Source organism: Gorilla gorilla, chromosome 7 (genome assembly GCF_029281585.2).
Source record: "Gorilla gorilla gorilla isolate KB3781 chromosome 7, NHGRI_mGorGor1-v2.1_pri, whole genome shotgun sequence".
NCBI lineage: Eukaryota > Metazoa > Chordata > Mammalia > Primates > Hominidae > Gorilla > Gorilla gorilla.
The window spans coordinates 70,390,225-70,410,981 of record NC_073231.2 but is presented as its reverse complement, the minus strand read 5'-3'; the positions used below and the strand labels follow the sequence as shown (position 1 = coordinate 70,410,981).

The 20,757-nt window shown below is 36.3% G+C and overlaps 1 protein-coding gene across 6 annotated transcripts in view; it reads left to right on the top strand.

Moving 5' to 3' along the window:
• The window catches only part of SNTG1 (syntrophin gamma 1), an 880,400-nt gene that overhangs the window by 484,406 nt on the left and 375,237 nt on the right, over positions 1–20,757 (top strand). For 4 of the 6 annotated variants that reach the window (XM_019032962.4, XM_019032961.4, XM_063709288.1 and 1 more), the window contains one exon: positions 4,847–4,981. The exons of the other annotated variants lie outside the window; for them this stretch is intronic. In XM_019032962.4, the coding sequence (XP_018888507.1) occupies positions 4,847–4,981 (135 nt within the window). The remainder of the gene's footprint in view (positions 1–4,846; positions 4,982–20,757) is intronic. 6 annotated transcript variants of the gene reach the window in all.

The following is a 20,757-nucleotide window of genomic DNA, read 5'->3' as shown; positions in this document are numbered from 1 at the left end:
GTTTTAGGTTTGCAGCACCAACCTGCAGCTGCTCCCATGATTCGGTCTCTCATTTTTAGCTCTTAAAGCACTTCAGGAAGGAGTGGAGATCAAACTTCTTCCTCTATCAGACAGTCTCCTAGTAGCGTGGCTTTGGGGAAGATCATCCTGTAAGTTCTGGAGTAGTCTCTTACTCATTTTTTCTCTCTAGTGGTCATTGCTTCAATACATGAAGAATAGCTGCTTCAAGATGATGTTGTTCTTTTCAAAATTATCCACATCCCATTAAGAGTATTGATAACCATAATGCTCTCCAGTGAAAGATGCCAATAGCCATGTCATTGTATACAGGACAACTGGGGGTGGCATTCTTAAATAATCTGTGTATGCGGGAAAGCAGAGTGTGTGGTGAAGAACCTAGCTGCCTGTGTTGAATTCTAGCCTTTTCTTCCTCTAGGTCCCTCTGCACTTATCTAATCTGTAAAGGCAGATGGTTGCATTAATTTTTGTTAAGGGAGAAAAACAAATTAATACTTCTTGTCACACAGCAAGCACTATATAAATAATTATTATTAAACAACAAATAAATGAAATATATGACCACATTTCATGAGTGAGGATCTCAGTCCAGCAATGCTGATTCTAATCAAGACAGTGCCCTGAAATGGAGTTTATCCTTCTTCTTGCATCTCTCAGGGAAGCTCTGAATCTAATGCACCTGTTTATTAGTCCCCAACTTCCCTGCTCAGTGCCTGTTTCTGTCAACAATAAGTGTATTTTAACTTTCCCATTTCTTCTCCATCTTCTACTCTGCTACAAGAAATACATTTAGAACAAATAACAGTGAACATATTATCTCCTTGCTCACATTTATGTATGGCGTCTCCCTTACCGTCCACCATCTGCCCATCATACAGGGCGTTAGCCCGCCTGGTCCTCTCCAGACATCTCTCCTGCAGCGGCCCCTGCTGGACCACACAGGCTCAGCGGGGAGCGCACCTTCATTTTCTTGCATCATCACGTGGCATGCATTTTCACACTTCCATATCTTTACTCGTGTGTTCCCTCTTGATTAAAATGACATTTGTTCCTCTAATGATAGTTTCCTCAATTAATTTTTTTCAAGACAAACCACACATATTTCCTATCCTCCATAAACTCCCTTCCCTCAAGAATATTAAATTCCCTTCCCCATGTTGCTCCCATATCAGATGTCATATTGTGTTTTATTATATATGTACTTTCGAAGTAAGTACGAGGCCGAGCGCGGTGGCTCACGCCTGTAATCCCAGCACTTTGGGAGGCCGAGGCGGGTGGATCACCTGAGGTCAGGCGTTCGAGACCAGCCTGGCCACCATGGTGGTGAAACCCCGTCTCTACTAAAAATACAAAAAATTAGCTGGGTGTGATGGCAAGCGCCTGTAATCCCAGCTACTCGGGAGGTGAGGCAGGAGAATCGCTCGAACCCAGGAGGCAGAGATTGTAGTGAGCCAAGATCGCTCCACTGCACTCCAGCCTGGGGCAACAAGAGCGAAACTCTGTCTCAAGAAAAAAATAAAATAACATAAGGTAAAATAGTTACGAATACTATGAGGCCAGGGAATGTTATCTAATTCATGTCTGATTCTCTGTTAATGCTGCACAGTATTTGCAAAATTAATAAATGTGTGGGATTTTAAATGTATTTCCATGTGCACCAGCTGAATTTTCATGGTAGAACATGTGTAATATCTGTAACCTCTGGAAATGTATTTTAACTGATCTGTTTTAGCACTCCGTGTGCTGTTTTCTCCAGCAGCTATTTATTGGAATGTGTGTTTGTGAGTGTGTGTGTGTGTGTGTGTGTGTGTGCTTCTGTGATTTATTCTAAAAAAAAATCCTCCTCATTCTTTATTTTCTGCAACTCTTGTCCTTTCAGAACCCAAAAGCGAGCTCAAAGACTGTATTCTGTTTTCCAGACAACTATCTAATAATTTGTGAACATTTTACATAGTATTTAAGTGAATGATAGCTTTGGCCACATAGAAATTAAATGAGAACACCCTGATAGCTTTGTTTTAGCTCCTCAAACTTTCCCTGGATGATCTTTAGTATCTCTTTGATGTGCACCAAAAGTATATCTCTGGGCTTTCAGGGAAAACCCTTCTAACATCCTGAAGTTCAAACAGAGCATTATTTGTGATTATCAGCTATTCCATTACACTTCTGGGGGAAAAAATGTCCTGGAATATACTGTACTGAAAAATCAGGAAATGTGCTCATTTATGATCACTTGGCTTTGATGTATTATTTCATATTTCCACTCCTCAGAGTGGCTTCCCCCCTCAAAAAGGATCCATGTCGGCCCCTCTCCAATATCCTATTTTAAGCATGAGTGACTTTGTGTAAAAACATAGAAAAAATATGTTCTATATTAGGGAAAGTACAATCTGCTTGTGCTGAAAGATTTTTGTCCTCTAGATATATTCACTTAACGTATTCTCTAGATTAGTCAGCGTGGTTTCATGAGCACTTGTGTGCTAATGCCACGGATGAAGAAAAATTGCTTTCCTTGCTCATGAAAAAGCTTCTGTTTTTCCTAAAAAAGACATCATACCTTTTACAAAATAATTCTAGAATAATATAAGAGTGTACATGATAGAGGGCAAAAGAGTGTGCATCAGCACACGAGAACAAAAGCAGTTTAGAGAAAGAGTTATCTTTGGAGGCTGCAGTATATAAATATATTCCCATCAATATTACAGCAGATTCTTTTAAAGTAGCAGACTCCCAGCAATAGCCATGGAAATGTATATTCCAAGAGAAAGTCTGGTATCATTTGCCTGGGATAGCATGCTTGCTCCTTAAATCTAAGGATAGATTTCACATGTAAGTGATATAATATGATATTTGTCTTTCTATGCCTGGCAATTTTTACTTTGCAAAGTATCCTCCAGCCTTATCTATGTTGTTGCAAGTTACAGAATTTTATTCCTTTTTTATGGCTGAATAGTGTTCCACTGTGTATAAGTACCATATTTTCCTTATCCATTCACGTGTTGATGGGCATTTAGGTTGATTTCATATCTTGGCTGTTGTGAATAGTGCTACAATAAACATGGGAGTGCAGATGTCCCGTTGACATACTCATTTCATTTCCTTTGGATATATACATAGTAATGGAATTGCTGGATCAGTTTTTAATTTTTTAAGGAATCTTCATACTGTTTTCTGTAAGGGATATACTAATTTACATTTCCACTAAAAGTGTGTAAGATTTCACTTTTCTCCACATCTTCACCAGCATTTGTTATTTTTTGTCTTTTTGTTAGTCACCATTCTAACTTGGGCGAGGTGGTATTACATTGTGGTTTTGAATTGCATTTTCCTTATAGTAAGTGATGTTGGAGTTGAGAGTAGAATAGTGGTTACCACACACTGGGGTGCATGGAAGGGTCAGAATTGGGAGATGTTGGCGAACAGGTACAATGTTACAGTCAGATGGGAGGAATAAACTCTGTTACTCTAGTGCACGGTAGGATGATCACAGCTAACAGTAATGCATTATATGTCACAAATAGCTGGAAGAGAGGGTTTTGAATGTTCTCACAACACATATATTATTAGTGTTTAAAGTGATGTATATGCTAATTATCATGATTTGATAATTACACAATATATACATACATCAAAACCTCACATTGTTTGCCATGAATACATACAATTACTATGTGCTAAATTTTTAATTTGAAATTAATTAATTAACTCTGAGGATAAATGTATATCCCCATATATATATTCCACTATCTTAAGAATGACTCAATAATTATTAAAAGAAAATGTCATTTCCAAAGTGGTCATTATTCCTATGGACTTTTTGGTGCAGAATAAGAGCTAAAGATTATATTCTATCTCAAAGGAATTACCTTTTGTGTCTGTGACAAATGGGAATGTTAAGTGCACTTTCTATGGAGAATATTTATATTAATCCAGGTTAATATATATATTCTGGATAAGTGACAAGACTCATGGACTTCTTTGGTGATTACTAAGATAATAGCACAAGTTCAGAAATCTTTACAGTCTGTTTTCACAATTACCCAAAGTATATAAAGCAAACACATTGGATTAGGCATCAAAAATCTTGGGTCTTAAACTAGGCTCCAATTTTAATTAACTGTGTTAATCTGGGTAGTTTATTTCACCTTGTTACCCTTATTTCCTTCTAGGTATAAACTGCGTGTGTGTGTGTGTGTGTGTGTGTGTGTGTGTGTGTGTGTGTGAGTGAGTGCGTGTTCGTGCATGTCTGTGCATGTGCGTATGCATGCATGCATGTGTTTGTTAGTGACTAGGAATGCTGACATAGTGGAGTTTAGAATAGGCTGGGGCAGTGGGAGGGGAAATGGAGAAATAGGAGTGTGTTCCTTCTTTTTGAAGTAATGGAAATGTTCTAAAATTGATTACAGTGATGGTTGCACACCATTGAGTATATTAACAATACATGAATTGTACATTTAAAGGGTTGAATTGTATGGAATTTGAATTATATCTCAATAAAGCAATTACCTTTTTATTTTTAGATTATAAGTATTACAAAAACCCTCATTATTTTAAAAATGTAGTACATGTACCATAATCCTTACTCCCCACTTCTTTGTGTGAATTTTGTGACATTGTTTTCATTATCCGAGAGTTCACTTTACTTGAGATCATTCTCCTTTTTTTCCCTTGCACCCACGTTAAGTATTCAATTTCAGGCTCATCAGAGTGTGTTTTCACCACCTCTTAAATGTTATTCACCATGTTTTGCTGTAAACTGGCCACAAAATTACAACCTATAAACTAAGTATAATTTTTCCTCTGTTTGTTTTTTTTTTTTAATCTGAAGACAAAGACAGGAATTTGTTTGCTGCAGGATGGTAACCAGGAGCCTTTCAAAGTGCGGCTGCACCTAGCCAAAGACATTTTGATGATCCAGGAACAGGATGTGATATGTGTGTCTGGTGAGCCTTTCTATTCTGGTGTAAGTAGCTTTTTCTTCTGTTGAAATTTTTTGTGTTTGTTTTTTGTTAATAAAAATGTTTATTCACAGAACATTTTAAATACGTTTTTCTTTCAGTGTCTAGTCAATGGCTCTGCATGGAATTTTTGCTTACATCATTAAGTAATCAGCGGCCCTGTATGAGAACCTTGCCTGGGGTCCATGAATACATATTTTGGGCCCATCTCCAGCCTGTTGTCTATGACTCCTAGATGTCATCATATGATGGGAGTGACACTGTATTTTCTGATTATTCTACCATTTTACATAGAGAATTAATTGAGAACTGTGTATGGTGATGGCCTTTGCTCTGGTCTTATCTTTCATGACCTGGGACTATTGAGAGTGGTGCCAGGGTGGGGCCCATCCTTCAGCATCACTGAATCCGGAGACGTTAGGCAGTGGTCACTGAACTCAGCGTGAGTGGTGTTCCCCTAGGATAGTGTCTAAATGATTCTGTGGGCCTCCCTAATAGAATTATGCCCAAGTGCTGTAGCAAATTTTTTTCTCCAATGCTCCAACCCATTGACACATTACACTGCTCCTAATCTAACTTCAGAAAGAGCCATAAATTACAGTGCAAAACTGATTGCTGTACTTACTTATGTCGAGGCAGCATAGCTGTGGAAGACATCCTTAGATGAGATTAGATTTTATTCTGCTAAAAGACATTATCATAAGACAAGTTCTGGAGTTTATCATTCATTGTATAATAATGCTATTAAAGGCTTCTTTTTAACAATGTTGCCGTATGTGATCTCAGAAGAAAATTACAGACAGTAGCATGTAGTCTGCTCCCTGCTTTCCCCAAACATCTGCAGCTATTTAGCATGGAGATTTAATTTGTACCTTATTAACAGACTTACCTTGGAGTGTTTAGTTGGTGGTGAATAATGCTGAACTTGAGCTCTCACATCACTTCTTACTAACACCCTATGTGAATCACACAAGACCCTAAATCAATAGGCCTTTGCCAGCTAAAGATAATGGACATTTTGCAGACTGTTAACTATTCTTTTGTCACAGACCATTTAAATCATTCTGAATCATGGGCCTGGATGTCAAGGCTGATTAAACTGTTCCCATGGGGTTGTCCTTTCTTCCCTTTGGTTAATAATAGAGAAGTGACATGAGTCATATAACCCTCTAGAATAAATATATCACACTGGTCCCAGATCAAAAAATAAAATCAGTAAAATTTACTACTTCGATACTGAAATAATATTATTGATTTTAAACTTCACAGTCAGTAATAGCTGATACAAATAGACCTATTCTCTTCTTAAAAGATAATTGTGCATATAAATAAAGCTCTGAGTGCTAGGAATAATGAAGAGAATTAAGGAGAAATATCCTATGGCATTGTCAACAAATTCAAAAAAGCATTTGATAAATTCAACACCCATTTTTACAAAACACTTCAGCAAGATATGAATAGACAAGAATTTTCTTAATCTGACAACTGTCATCTAATTAAAGCCTCTCACTAATATGTTAGTTAACATTGAACATTTTCTCTGAGATTGAAAGCAAGTCAAGGATAATACCTTGCTTAATAATCAATGTTGTTCACCATGCTCCTACAGCAAGTCACAAACGATATATAAAGAACAAAAATTATACAGGAAGAGGCAAAATGGCTTTACTTGTAGATTTCATGATGATATGCATAGAAAACCTTAAGAATTCTACAAAAGATAGAATAACACTAAAATTTAGAAAGGTTGCTGGGAATAAGGACAATAGCCCAAGTTAATTGTGTTTCTAAAACCACCTACAAGCAACTAGAAATGAAATGAAAATGCAATCCACAATAAGTCAGAAAGACAATACACTCAGGAACATATTTAACAAAAGATGTATATGATCTCTATCCTGAAAACTACAAAAACTATGTTGAAGGAAATTAAAAGATATAAACAAATAAATGGAGAAATACAACATGATCATAAATTAAAAGCTAAGTATTGATAAGCTGTCACATCTTTCTAAATATTCCAAACCAGTCAAAACCCCAAAATATTTTTGTGGATATGTACAAGTTGATTCCAAAATTTACATGGAAATATAAAGGACTTACAATAACCAGAACAATCTTGAATAAAAAGAACAAAGTTGGAGTGTTTATTCTACCTGATTTCAGCACTTACTATAAGATTCTAATAATAAATACAATGTAATGCTGTAATAAATTCAGGCATAGCAATCAGTGGAACATTCTAAAGAGTCCAAAAATAGACCCACTCTTATATGGTCAGTTAAGTTTTTTTTTTAACTGTGGTAAAATATACATAATATAAAATGTACCATCTTAACTATTTTTAAGTACAAAGTTCAGTAGCATTTCGTGCATTCATTTTGTCGTGTAACTATCACCACTATTCATTGCCAGAATTTTCATCATGCCATACTGAAACTCTGTACGCATTAAACAGTAACTCTCCATGCTCTCCTCTTAACCCCTGGTAACCACTGTTCTACTTTCTGCCTCTACATTTGACTATTCTGGGTAGATCTTGTAGGTGGAATCATACAATATCTGACCATTTGTGGATGACTTATTTCAATTATCATAATGTCTTTAAGGTTCATCCATGTTGAAGCATATATCAGAATTTCATTCCCTTCAAAGGCTGAATAACATTCCATTGTGTATTTATACCACGTTTTGTTTATCTTCTCACTTGGTAGTGAACATTGAGGTTGTTTCCACCTTGGCTTTTTGAAAAATGCCTCTAGGAACATAGGTGTACAAATGTGTTTGAGTCACCACTTTCAATTATTTGGTGTATATACCCAGAAGTGAAATTGCTGGATAAAATACTAATTCTTTGTTCAACTTTTTAAGAAACTGCTGTACTCTTTTCCACAGTAGTTGTACCATTTTCCATTTCAACAAGCAAAATACAAGGGTTCCAATTTCTCCACATTCATGCCAAGCCTGTTGTTCTCTGTGTTTTTGATAATAGCTATCCAAATAAGTGTGAGGTTGAATCTCACCGTGGTTTTCATTTGCATTCTCCTGTCAATTAATAATGTAGAGCATCATTTTATGTGCTTATTGTCTACTTGTGCGTCCTCTTTGGGTAAGTGTCTATTCATATCCTTTGTCTATTTTTGAATTGGATTGTTTGTTTTTTGGAGCTTAGTTGCAGGAGTTCTTAATGTATTTTAGATACTAGTCCCTTATCAGATATGTGATTTGCAATATTTTCTCCCACATTGTGGATTGCCTTTTTACTCTATTAGTATTTTTGATGCATAAAAGTTTTTAATTTTAATAAAATCCATGTCAATTTTTTCTTCTATTGGTCGTACCTTTTGTACCACCTCCAATAAATAATTGCCAAATTCAGTGTCATGAATCTTTTCCACTATATTTTCTTCTAAGAGTTTACAATTTTTGCTCTTTCTTGTAGGTTTGGTTATATTTTAAGTTAACTTCTGTACATGGCATTAGGTAAAGATCCAACTTCATTCTTTAGCATTTGGATATCCAGTTCAAAATCATGTGCCGTATACATAAGGGGGTATTTGTGCCCTCTCTATTCTAGTTTATTAGTCTATATATTTGTCTTTATGCCAGTAAAGCACAGTTATGCCTTTTGTTTGTTTGTTTGTTTTTACTGTAGCTTTATAGCAAATTTTGAAATCAGCTAATTTGGGTTCCTTAAGATCTCAAATAAATTTTGGAATGAATTTTTCTATTTCTTGAAAAAATATCATTGCAGTTTTTATAAGGATCATGTTGAACCTGTAGATCACTTTTAGTAGTAAGGACATCTTAATAATAGTAAGTTTTCTGATAGATGAACATAGCATCTTTCCATTTATTTATGTGTACTTTGAGTTCTTTTAGCAATGTTTTGTTGTTTTCATGTACAAGTCTTTCAACCCCTTGCTTAAGTTAAACCCTTAGTACTTGATGATTTTTGATAGTATTGTTAAAAATTATTTTCTTAGTTTACTTTTGGATTATTTATTGTTAGTGCATAGAAATGTAATGGATTTTTACATTTTGATTTTGTATTCTGCTACTTTGCTGAATTTATTAGTTCTAATAGTTTATTGCAGAATGTTTATGGTTTTCTACATATAAGATTATGTCATCTGTGATCCAAGATAAGTTTACTTATTCCTTTCAAATTTGGATGACTATTATTTATTTCTCCTGCCTTATTACTCTCGTTAAGATTTCCAATACTATGCTGAATAAAAGTGGTAAAAGCAGGCATTTTTTTTCTTATTCCAGATCTTAAAGGAAAAGCTTCATTTTTGAGTATGATATTCGCTGTGGGTTTTTCATATACTGCCTTTGTTATGATGAGGTAGTTGTCTACTATTCCTAGTGGGCTGAGTATTGAGGCAGTTTTGAATTTTATCATCAAAAGGTATTGAAATTTGTCAAATGCTTTTTCTGAATCAATTGAGATGATCATGTGTGCTTTTTAATTTTTTTTCTTCTGCTCTATAACTCGCTTTTCTTACCTGAAAGTACTTCCTGGGACCCCTGTCCCAGGAAGGAATTCTATCTTCTAGGTCTGCATCTGAGGAAAGCGAATCTACAACAGAGAAAGTAGCACACTGTACTTTCAGATAACCAGATATTCTTTGAGAAAAACTCCCTTTGTCTGCTTTTTAAAACCTCCCACTGGTAAAGGCCCGCAGACACCTCTGTATTAAAAGATACCCTCTTTAAACTTGACCTTTCACAGTGCACTCTTTGTGTTGTATTGCCACAATACATAGTCCATTTGCTCTCTGGACAGGGATCACCTCTCTTATCAGTTAATTATGAGATGAATTTGAGACAGTAGGGCAGAGATAAACATCCAACTTTGGAGAGCAGAAAGTCTCATCTGAGTATTACAACAAATAGAGTGTTAACTCTCAGTCTGCTTAAGTGAGTGGAAAGGTTAGGAGAATGTTCTAAGGAAAGGCAGATGTTAGTCTGAAGAACCATAGGCAAGGATGCTATTTTGTTATCTGGAAGCAATGCTCTGAAGTCCTGGGTGGAAAATAGAACAGTCAGGGGCAGGGGACTGAAAACAAGATTGCTGTCAGGCAGCTTACTCATGAGGGAGAAAAATGAAGCTCCACTCTGCTGAAAAATCCTGAGGATTATAGAATGTTGTAGTTTTTTCTCCAACCCCACAATAGGGAGGAAGTTGTTTATATTTTCAGGTCTATCACATTAGCTGAAAGCTGCTTCTAGGATTGTCTTTGCCTGACACTTTTGACCTGCCTTGCTCAGGCTGAAAGAAAGTGTTACAGTTCAGTCAAGCTCTTCTTGTCCACTTCACAGAAAAAGCCAATACAATGAGACAGCCAGTATTGCATTAGATGAAGAGTTTAATGCTTGCAAGGCAGTGAAGCAAAGAGGACAGGAGATATTTCTCAAATCTCTCTGCCTGGAAATTTGAAGACTAGGGTTTTAAGGATAGTTTGGTGGGCAGGCAGCTATGGAATGGGTTCTACTGACTGGTTGGATCAGGGCCTAAATCACAGTGCTGCCAAAACTGTCTTCAGGCATTTAGTTAGCTCCTGGGTGGAGTCACTGGTCTGGGTGGCATTAGCTGGTCTACTAGAATGCAAAGTCTGAAAAATATCTCAAAGACCAGGCTGAGGTTTCACAATAGCGATGTTACCTAGAGGGGCAACTGGGGAAGTTACAAATCTTCGGACCACTGGCTATGTGAATCCTGAGCAGCAAGCAATTATAAAAAGCAAGCTAGGAAACAATGCCTAGGTGCTGTTTATGCCTATATCTTAGCAGAATTCAGGTCCCTAGCATAATTATAATCTTGTGGCCTTTCATTAGTTTTACAAAGGCAGTTTCAGTCCCCAGTACGGAAAAGCTTAACTTTGGGAAGCGACTATTATCATCCTTGCTTTAAAGTTCCTTGCTTTAAAGTTAAACTATGACTACATTTTTCCATTAAATTATAAAGTAAATCCCTCCCATAGTTATTTTGGCTTTTGCACAGAAATAATCAAAGGTAGTTAGCTTGTGAGGTTAGAAGCACTAGGGAGTCAGTTATGCCAGATTTCTCTCATTGTTATAATTGTGCAAAAGTGGTTCCAAAAGCCCTTGTGGACTGGGACTCAGGGGTGGCAGTGGGACAAGGTCTGGGACAGGGAGTTAGTGGTAGGCCGGACAATTTCTCTGCATCTGCACCAAGGCAGGAGAGGGTGCCATCAGCCCCAACATTAACCCACTGACCGTGAAGGATAAACAGTGAGATGTGAGCCCAGGTAAAAGGCTCACTCTGAGGGAGAAGGCACAGAACTGAGCATTTGGAGAAGCTCCAGTCAGGCAAAATGTTGGTATCTGAAAATCAAGGATTGGCAGATGGGTCAAAACCCAGGCATCATGCCAAGTGACCCTCTTAGCTCCTTGCTCCGAATTCCTGGACATATTGTAGGGCATAGCTCAGTTGCAGAAACAAGAATTGAGAATTCATGGTAAATATGTAAGGGCAGCCTCTGTGAGAGGGCAGGATATAGGATTTGGATAGTAAAGGGACCCCTGGGAAAAGGCTTTGCCTCACAAAACCTCTAGAATTAGGAGAGGAAACAGGTAATACAGGGTCAGCGCCAGAAAACAACAGGCTGATGAACCTGTAGCTGAGCTCCAGGGCTTTATCAGGGTGAGCTTCTAATGAAGGTGACTTAACAATAACCCCTATCAAATGGGGCTTAAACCTGCTCATCACTCCCTGATTAGTGTGTCTGGGAGTTTATAGTAGAAGTCAAGTAGCTCCTCAGAGGCTTCAGGAGGTGACGCAGAGAAAAAACACTCTTGACATATTTAGCACATCTGACTCTAATTCTAGTTATGCAGAAAGTCCTATAAAATATTGATCATTTAGAAACGTGTGTCAACATTTTCACCTACAAGAGACAGCTAGAGAGTTAAAACTGAAATATCCAATGCATTTACTGTGACTTCTATCAGCAAAATACTGCTTTCCCCCAGTGCCTTTTATTAACTACTTTTGAGGAACGTTCTGTGATTTCTTCAGAGATTATACAGTTGAAGTTTTAGCATTGAGTTCATATCAGATAAAACCTGCTTCATCTGTGATCATTTAAAAATAGTATCAAAACGTAGGCAGCAATTATTCAAGATCTTTACATGCAGATAGTAAAGTGACTGTTGATCAGAATGATGCATGGCAGTTGTCAGATAGATGTGTTAAAGCTTCAGTTAACATACAAGAAAGCAATCATCTTCCCCTGGTGCTCCAGGGGAGCTGAAATCCAACATTCAGTTCCTGTCATCCTTCTGAATGGTTTACCACTCTAAGTCAGAGATATCTGTCGCTGTTCTCATGATAGTATACCCTTCAATGGGCCCTGAAGGAAACTTAAATTTAGCCTGTGCTAGTTTTAAATATTGACGAAATATTTTTAAAAGGTAAATGAGGGTAAAATCAATACAAGACGGCTATCTACTTCCCCATAGAGACACCAGTTTCAAAGGTGTTGCTAGTAAAAAGATACGAAAATCATGAAGAATCATGGAGCTTAAATTCCAAATATGACAGAACTGTCGGATAAATAGCATCAGTACAATCAGTACCTCAGTGTAATGGGCACCATTAGACTTTAAAATCAACAAAACAACTTCTTCCAGTTTCCTTGTGGAATAAAACACACTATTAGCAATCCCACGAGTGAAACCACAATTTCCTGAAGATGACATTAAGAGAACTAATATCTACTATTAACCTTGGAATTTGTACTGGCTTCCACATGGGTGTGACATGATGTAGGATGTGGCTTTTTGAGGTTCATTATCTGTGAAAATGTGATCCAGAGAGAGAATGTATCTAGACTAGTGCACCTATTATGGATAGATTCTTAATAGGTCATCTGGGAGGGATGGTGTGTGCAGGCCTAGATAGGAACATTGTTTTTTCTTTTTCCCACATCACAGAGCTACTCACTGAAATCTGTCAACATGGAGATTGGAGTCTGTGTACACACACATGCACAAAATACACATTGTCTATATTTTTTAAACTTTAAAAAAAAACTCTTGTATGCCAATGTTATTTATTTGCTGATTTTAATGAGATTGCATTCTTCTTTTATTTAAAAATATTGAATTTACAAAGAATATATATATATTCAAGGTGTATAATATGATGACTTGATAGATATATATACATACACATTGTGTAATGATTATTACAGTAACGTAACGCATCTATCACCTCCCCTGCTATACATTAGACCCTGAGATCTTGTTCATTTTATAACTGAAAGTTTGTACCTTTTTATCAGCACCTTCTATTCTTCCATTTCTCAGTCCCTGGAAGCCAATTCTACTTTCTGTTTCTGTGGATTGGACTTTTTTTTAGATTATGCATGTGTGAGGTCATACAGCATTTGTCTTTCTGTGCCTGACTTATTTCACTAAGCATAATGTCCTCTGTTCATTCATGTTATCACAAATGGAAGGGTTTCCTTCTTTCCTCTGGCTGCATTATAGTCAACTGTGTATATATATGCTTTATCCATTCATCTGTTGATAGACACTTAGGTTGTATTCTATAAAATATGACCTAAGTAAATACAACTGATTTTTCAAAATGTTTTAGAAGTAAAAGTGGTCACTGATTACTAACATTGATAAAGAAGCTATCAGTTTAATCCTGTTTTTACATTTGATTGTATGTTTATAAACTTTTCAATCAGAAGTATTTTATGTTTGCGCTTCTCCTTGTTTGGCCTTTTTGGGTAGACTGACATTCCAAATGTGTGCAAATAAGACTAAGAAAAGGAAGGCCGGGCGCGGTGGCTCACGCCTGTAATCCCAGCACTTTGGGAGGCCGAGATGGCCAAATCACGAGTTCAGGAGATCGAGGCCATCCTGGCTAACACAGTGAAACCCCTTCTCTACTAAAAATACAAAAAATTAGCCAGGCATGGTGGCGGGCGCCTATAGTGCCAGCTACTCGGGAGGCTGAGGCAGGAGAATGGCATGAACCTGGGAGGCGGAGCTTGCAGTGAGCCGGGATCTCTCCACTGCACTCCAGCCTGGGCGACAGAGCAAGACTCCATCTCAAAAAATAAAAAATAAAAAGACTCCGTCTCAAAAAAAAAAAAAAACCAGAAGGAAGAAGGGAAACATTTTTCAGGAGTAGAAAAATACTTGCAGATGGGCACGTACTGTTCAGAGAGTTGTGATTTTATAACAGAAAGATAATACAAAGGCCTACTCTTGAAACCTAGAGTGTCCCTGTCTTTTATTATTAGAGATTGTTAAATTGAAAAGACAGTGCTGTAAACCCCTTCTCTCTATTTCTTATGTGATGTTTCAATTTTGCCAGTCAATAGTCACCACTAGGGACATTTACGTTCCTAATTTCCCAGGGCTTATGCGGTTCCAGATATGGCAGCCCTGGAAGAAAAGATTATGGCTCGAGTGAAGACATTGTCACCGGATCCCCTGGTGGTGGCCGCAGTGGGATTAGCCCCAGTTGGTCACAGTTGTAGTCAGCCCGTGGCAACACTATCGCAGGTTCCATAGTCTGGGCAGCAGTCCCCAGGGACTACTGCCTGTGTCTCCTTTGATTAGGATAGACAGAACAGATGCAGTTGGAGGTGTTGGTGTTGTTATTTGAAGGCTCCTCCAAACATAGAAGCAAATGAATGATAATATTTACCACAAGAACAATGGCACCCACAGAAGGATACCTTATTAACAGAGTTAATTTTTTTGTGAAATACATTGCTAAGTATAAGATTCATATTAAGGATATTTATCTTAACATGTTAAGATAAATGTTAAACCTAGCATTGTTAAATCCACTTGTTATTGTGCATCTTGTTTTATTTTACCTTTAAAATAATTTTAATATGAGATTTTCTTTATACATATAAAGCAAATTTATTGACAACTCTTTAATACTTAGTTTTTCTTATATTTTGTACCTATTTGTCTTTCTATGGGGCACTAAAGGTGACTCCTTCTTTCTTCTTTTCAGTTCATAACTCTTTCTTTGACAGATTGAGTCCATTATTTAAACTATTGAATTTCTGATTCTTATTATTATGTTTTTCACTTCTAAATGAATATAATACTATCTGTCTTATCAGGTAATTGTGAAGATGAAACAAGTGAATGCAAGTAAAAGAGAATACAGTCTCTGGCACATAGTAGGAGCTCAACAAATAATATCTTTATTAACATGACACATGATACAATGTGGGTGTGTATAGACATGGTGATACACAGAGTACAGAGGTCTAGGTCAGGAACTGCTTTACAGAGGATGTGATTAAGGTCCCACCTCTTAAATAGCAGGTAGAATTTTGCAGGATATATGTAATTTTGCAAGACATATGTAAGTAGCATTTAAAGCAGACAAAAAGTGTATGCAAAATTACCAATTACCAAACTGTTAAAAAGCATGCCATAATCAAGGATGGTTTAGTCATGGGACATGTTTCCTGCAGGATACAGTTGGGAAGGATGTAAGGTGGGGTGCAAAGTGTATTGGTGGGTTGTGGTGCCATCAATGAAGGGAGCAATTTAAGTAGGAAAATCAGGTTTTAGAGCGGTGTACAATGGAAGTTGAATTGAGACCAAAAAAGCTTAGACCATTTAGAACCAATGCAATTTTGTCATAGACTGAGATCAAGATGGAAACTAAAATCAGTTAATTAAAGCAATGGTGCCTGGTTCCACTGGCTTATCAGTTACATTGCTCACATTTGTGATTTTACAGATTTGTCACACTTACAAAAAGATATGTCATTATTTACACAAATGAATTTTTATAACATTAAATGTGAGTGTAAAGTTCAAGAGGGTTATGATCAATCATGTGCCCATCAGCAGCTTAATGATAGATAGAGATGGATGATAGATACATAGAGGCATAGATGGATGACAGATATAGACAGATGATTGATTCATAGGTATCAATAGATTAATTTAACACTGTTTATTTGTTTTTTTTCTTCTTCCTTAAAAAGGTTGACAGTTTGATGTATTTTGTAATATTTTCATCCCTTAGCGCTCATACTGAGTTTTGGAGTTTGAGAAAGTCTGCCATCTATCTATTTTTTCTTTGTAGGAAAACTGTCTCTTCTTTCTGAGTGTTAAAGATTTCAGAATCCATGCCCATCCACGCCCCATGGTAATCTGCTGTGTCACTCTGACATATCTATCTGAAGATGTATTTTCTTTGCTTGAGAGTCACAAGACTGGAATATGAAAATTTATGTATTTCTTCAATTCTGAAGAATTTTTAGCCATTATCTTTGAAGAGCCTCCTCTCTATTATCTGTGTTCTTTCCTTCAGTAACATTTGGATGGATGTTAGATCAGCTCCCTGGATTCTCCATTTTCTTACGTTTTTTCGTATTTTGAACTTGTCTGCCCTCTGTGGACTGCTAAAGGCAACTCCTCCCATCTTCCTTTCAGTTCACTATCTCTCTCTTTGGTTACATTGAGTCTATCATTTAAACTATTTATTGAATTTCTGATTCTGGCTATTATGATTTTCACTTCTGGAAGTTCTATTCTATCCTATTTTATATTTGCCTCATAGTATTTTACATCACGATTATACATTTGATATCTCCTTTCTATCAATATTAATCTTGTTAGACAATCCTATTTATATGCTGTATCTGTAATTGCAAGATCTGCAGTCTGTATAGATCTGACTCCGTTATCTGTTCTTTGTTCTGCTGCTGATGCACTCACTAAATTCTATTTCCCCCTGGGATTTCTCACTGTGGGCTCATGGTCTTGGCACTCTATAAGTATCCCTCAGTTTGGCTCTATAATGTATTATGAAGACAGAATTTACATTTAGTTCTTCCAGCTGAAGGGGCTATTAGCAACCCAGATATTCTTTAAACTAAATTCTCAGTTGGGGATATGAGGCCACACAGGTAGAGATAACTCATCACAAACCCACCTGTGGGCCAATTCACAAAATCTCAGAAATGGTTTTTAATTCTTTCATCCAGATCTGAGTTCAAGATTGGCAAGTTTTTTTACTATAATCCTTTGGGTGATAAGAATGGTTTTTCATACTGACACACTAAGAGAGTTATCTATGCAGGTGATGGTGCCTCTCCTCTCCTGCCTGGGTCCTTCCAGTGGTGGCCCTGAATGTTTGCCTTTGGGTCTCTGCTCGTACAGACTTCTTACCTGTGGATCTTTATACTTCGTCATCATTCCTGACAACCGAGACATTTTTCTTCTTTCGTTATTACTCTGACTGCACTTTTGACATTACTTTTGTTTATTTTATTCATCATTTTATTGTGTGTTGTCTTGGAAAGGGATTTTAAGTATATCTGACTCAAAGGAGTGTTAGACTCAAGATTAGTTGTGTGTGTGTGCATGTGTATGCATGTGTGTGTGTGTTTGTGGAAAAGCTATCATATCTGAAGTGTACAGGCCTGACTTCTAATATCAGTCTCCCCATTTGCCAACTTTGTGAACCTGTGTGACTTCTTGCTTTCTCTGAATCGTTGTTCCTATGAGGGAAAAACAGATACCACCTACTATACATAGTTCACTGTGGCAAAATTAAATGAGATTGCATTGCCTAGGTGACCACTAGAGGTGAACAATAAAGATGGCTGTCTTCTTCCTTTCATCTGGATAATTGTTTCTTTCTCTAATTCACTTTGTCTAAAACTTTAAATTATTATCCTGGATGAGTAATTTGAGCTGCATAAATAATCTTTCTGTGTAAAATAAGAAAACAAAACTTCTCACCTTAAAATAAATTTTTCCTGAGTGAACAAATGTTATTTAAATGCAAAGGAGTTTCATTATTATTGCTTTAAACCAAGGAGTTCTGAAAATGGCAGTAATGTAAAGCAGCCTAGAGGTATTCCAAAGACTACAGTCTTATGAAGTTTATATTGTTTCTGCAGAAAAGCATTTACACTAAGAAGGTAATATTTAAATGAGATTGAATATAAACTAATAGGCTGAAATCTATATTGTTCTGGAAATCAGTAATCAGGACACACTAGAAAGCGAAATGAAATAGATAATAATGTAAACATAAGGTTAACATAATTGATGTAAATGTTTACTTATACCTATACATGTTAACATAATATATCAAGGAGTAAAATTTTTGGTTAAAATTTCTCATTTTTGTCAACAATGTATTTGTAATATACTCTTCCCATGAAACAGTTCCTCAGTTGTTTTAGTAGCACAAGTAGTTTTAGTTTTAAAAAATATATTTTTCTCCTCTCCAAGCCAGTAAAAGTTCCTCTTTCAGTATATTATATAAAACTTAAAATATTTTTGTATTTAATCCACATAATTTTGCATGATGCTTGCTATCATACATATTGTTAATTTTTACTACATATGTGGAAACGGTAAGATAGCCACCTTTTTAAAAAAAAAAATAATAAATTTAAAAGTGAAATGTGGGTAACCAAAGCCCAGAGTTTAAATAAGCCTTTTAATTTTCAGAGCATTAAGAAGGTAGTGATTGAAATTTATATTTGATAAATAGATTGCTGTTAATGTATCTAGGCATTGAAGAGACTTGATACATGATAACGATGGGTGATTATGATGAGAGAGTAAAATGGAGAATGTTCTGAGTGTTCAAATATTGAGCCACATGGGCCATCCACTTTTCTTTGCAGCTTAATATTTTTATTTTTACAATGTCAATGCTTTTATCTTCATGTTAATTATTTTAGATTGTATCTTTTCTCTCTTCATCTGTGACAGCAGTCTGTGCAATCTTAAACAAAATGTCCCAAGTACAATTAAACTTGTATAATCATCAGTATGGATATTGGTTTTTGCACTGGGCATTCACTCAGTGATAATCTGTGGTTTGTGGGATCATTTGCTCGCACACTAAATATTCCTGGATTGCCATGGAGGTTATAAGCATAGTCATACATGTGCACATGCGTGGAATGGTTCTATAGTTCCTCCTGCTTCATTCCATTCTAAAACACTAAGTCTGTTACTTTCCTATATAGTGGGTTTGGATATGTGGATAGCTATGTGGATAGCCAATATGTCAAATGTGTAGCACAAAAAGTGAGAATCTGAGTGAGAATTTAAGGCCTTCTTACTTAAGAGCATAAATTTTGAAATATGTATTAAACAATAGTGGTGATTTATTTTTCTTCTTTATGGTTTTCAAGACTATTATTAACATATGAGTTTGCAGATTAGCTAAATATTGGAAATTTGAGGTGTTACTGTGGCTTGTATTTGATTATACTTAGTTCTTGGTAATTTACAGAATATTTTAGATAGATTACTTAAAATGTTTGAAGTGTATTTGAGACATTTTGTTTATGACTACTTATATTCATATCACATCATTATTTTGCTAATTTGTCTGTATCATTGCCTTTTTCCATAAATGAAGACTTTGACGTCCATGTGATTTAATGCTAAGATCTGTCCATAATAGAGTGATAGCCATGCTGAACTCCATGTCGTGGATCCCATTACCCTGCATTAGAGCAATGGAGTCAAGCAGATACTTGTTCTGTTCTATCCATAGCTTAACACCTGAGTGACTGTGACGATGATTCACTGTCTTTGCTTCAAATGTCACATAAAGTAATATATTCAAGTGCACTTTGGACACTATAAATTGCTATAATATAGGAGGACTTATTTTTACTTGTACTTGAAAAAGTGTTTTAAAGAAGAAATTCTAGGTGGTTTTAAACCCACTGGAAAATTTGGTAAAATAATCGTAACTTATAAAAAATTTGTCTTCAAAGATATGTATAACTTTAGTTCGAACCTCCATGATATATACTTTTCTAAGTGACATCAATAAAATCAAAGCAATTGCTTATATACACAAGTTGGAACATCTCTGCGATAAGGAGCATATGCAGAATTTTGACACTGTTTGAATTTTCTACTAGTTATGAAGCATGTGCCACATTATCTTACTCTGTAGACTGTATATTCTGAGGCTTAGCGATTTATAGGAGAGAACTGACTTCTATTTCAGAGTCTGTCAAAAGGCACCTATGTGCTCACACTTTACTTTCTCTAGACGCAATATTTGCTTTCTTAGCATGTAGAATTATACTTATGAAATGTCGCCTAGTTAAAATATTCCATGGCTTGCTTCTCTTTTTTCTTCTAAATCTCCTCCAACAGTGGAGATGTTATATAATTGCTTGCAAGCGGCTCATGTAAGATATAAATAAGAGTGTGCTTTTCTCACCTTTCATGAACTACTGCATCACACTTCATTTTCTTGTCCATTCAGTCCCTTGCTCCCTTAGATGACAATGTCATATCAACTTCTCTCTCCAAGTGTATCCAATAACATCTCTCCCATTCTCACTCCAAGGTGATGCCCTTGCTTCCTCCTTCACTGAGAAAATGAAGCCGAGAAAACAATGCTACACTGCCATTTATATCTACCTTCCTGGACTTGTGACCTTATGTGTTTTCTCCCTTTCCATTACCACAGATGATCTGTCTTTCCTCCTATCTAAGGTCACCATCTAGTCATACACTAAATTCCACCCTTGCATGCATCTTCAAAGACATCGTTCCAGCAATTTCCCACTGCATTTGATGATTCCCACTGTATTTGATTGCATCATCAAATGCTCATTTTCCGCTAGATCATTCTGACCAGTGATCATTCTGATCATTCCAACCAAGCAACTATAATTTCCCCTTCTTCAAAAGCAAAATAAAACCAAACTCTCTCTTGGCCCCAAATTCTCCTCCAGCATCCACTGCATTT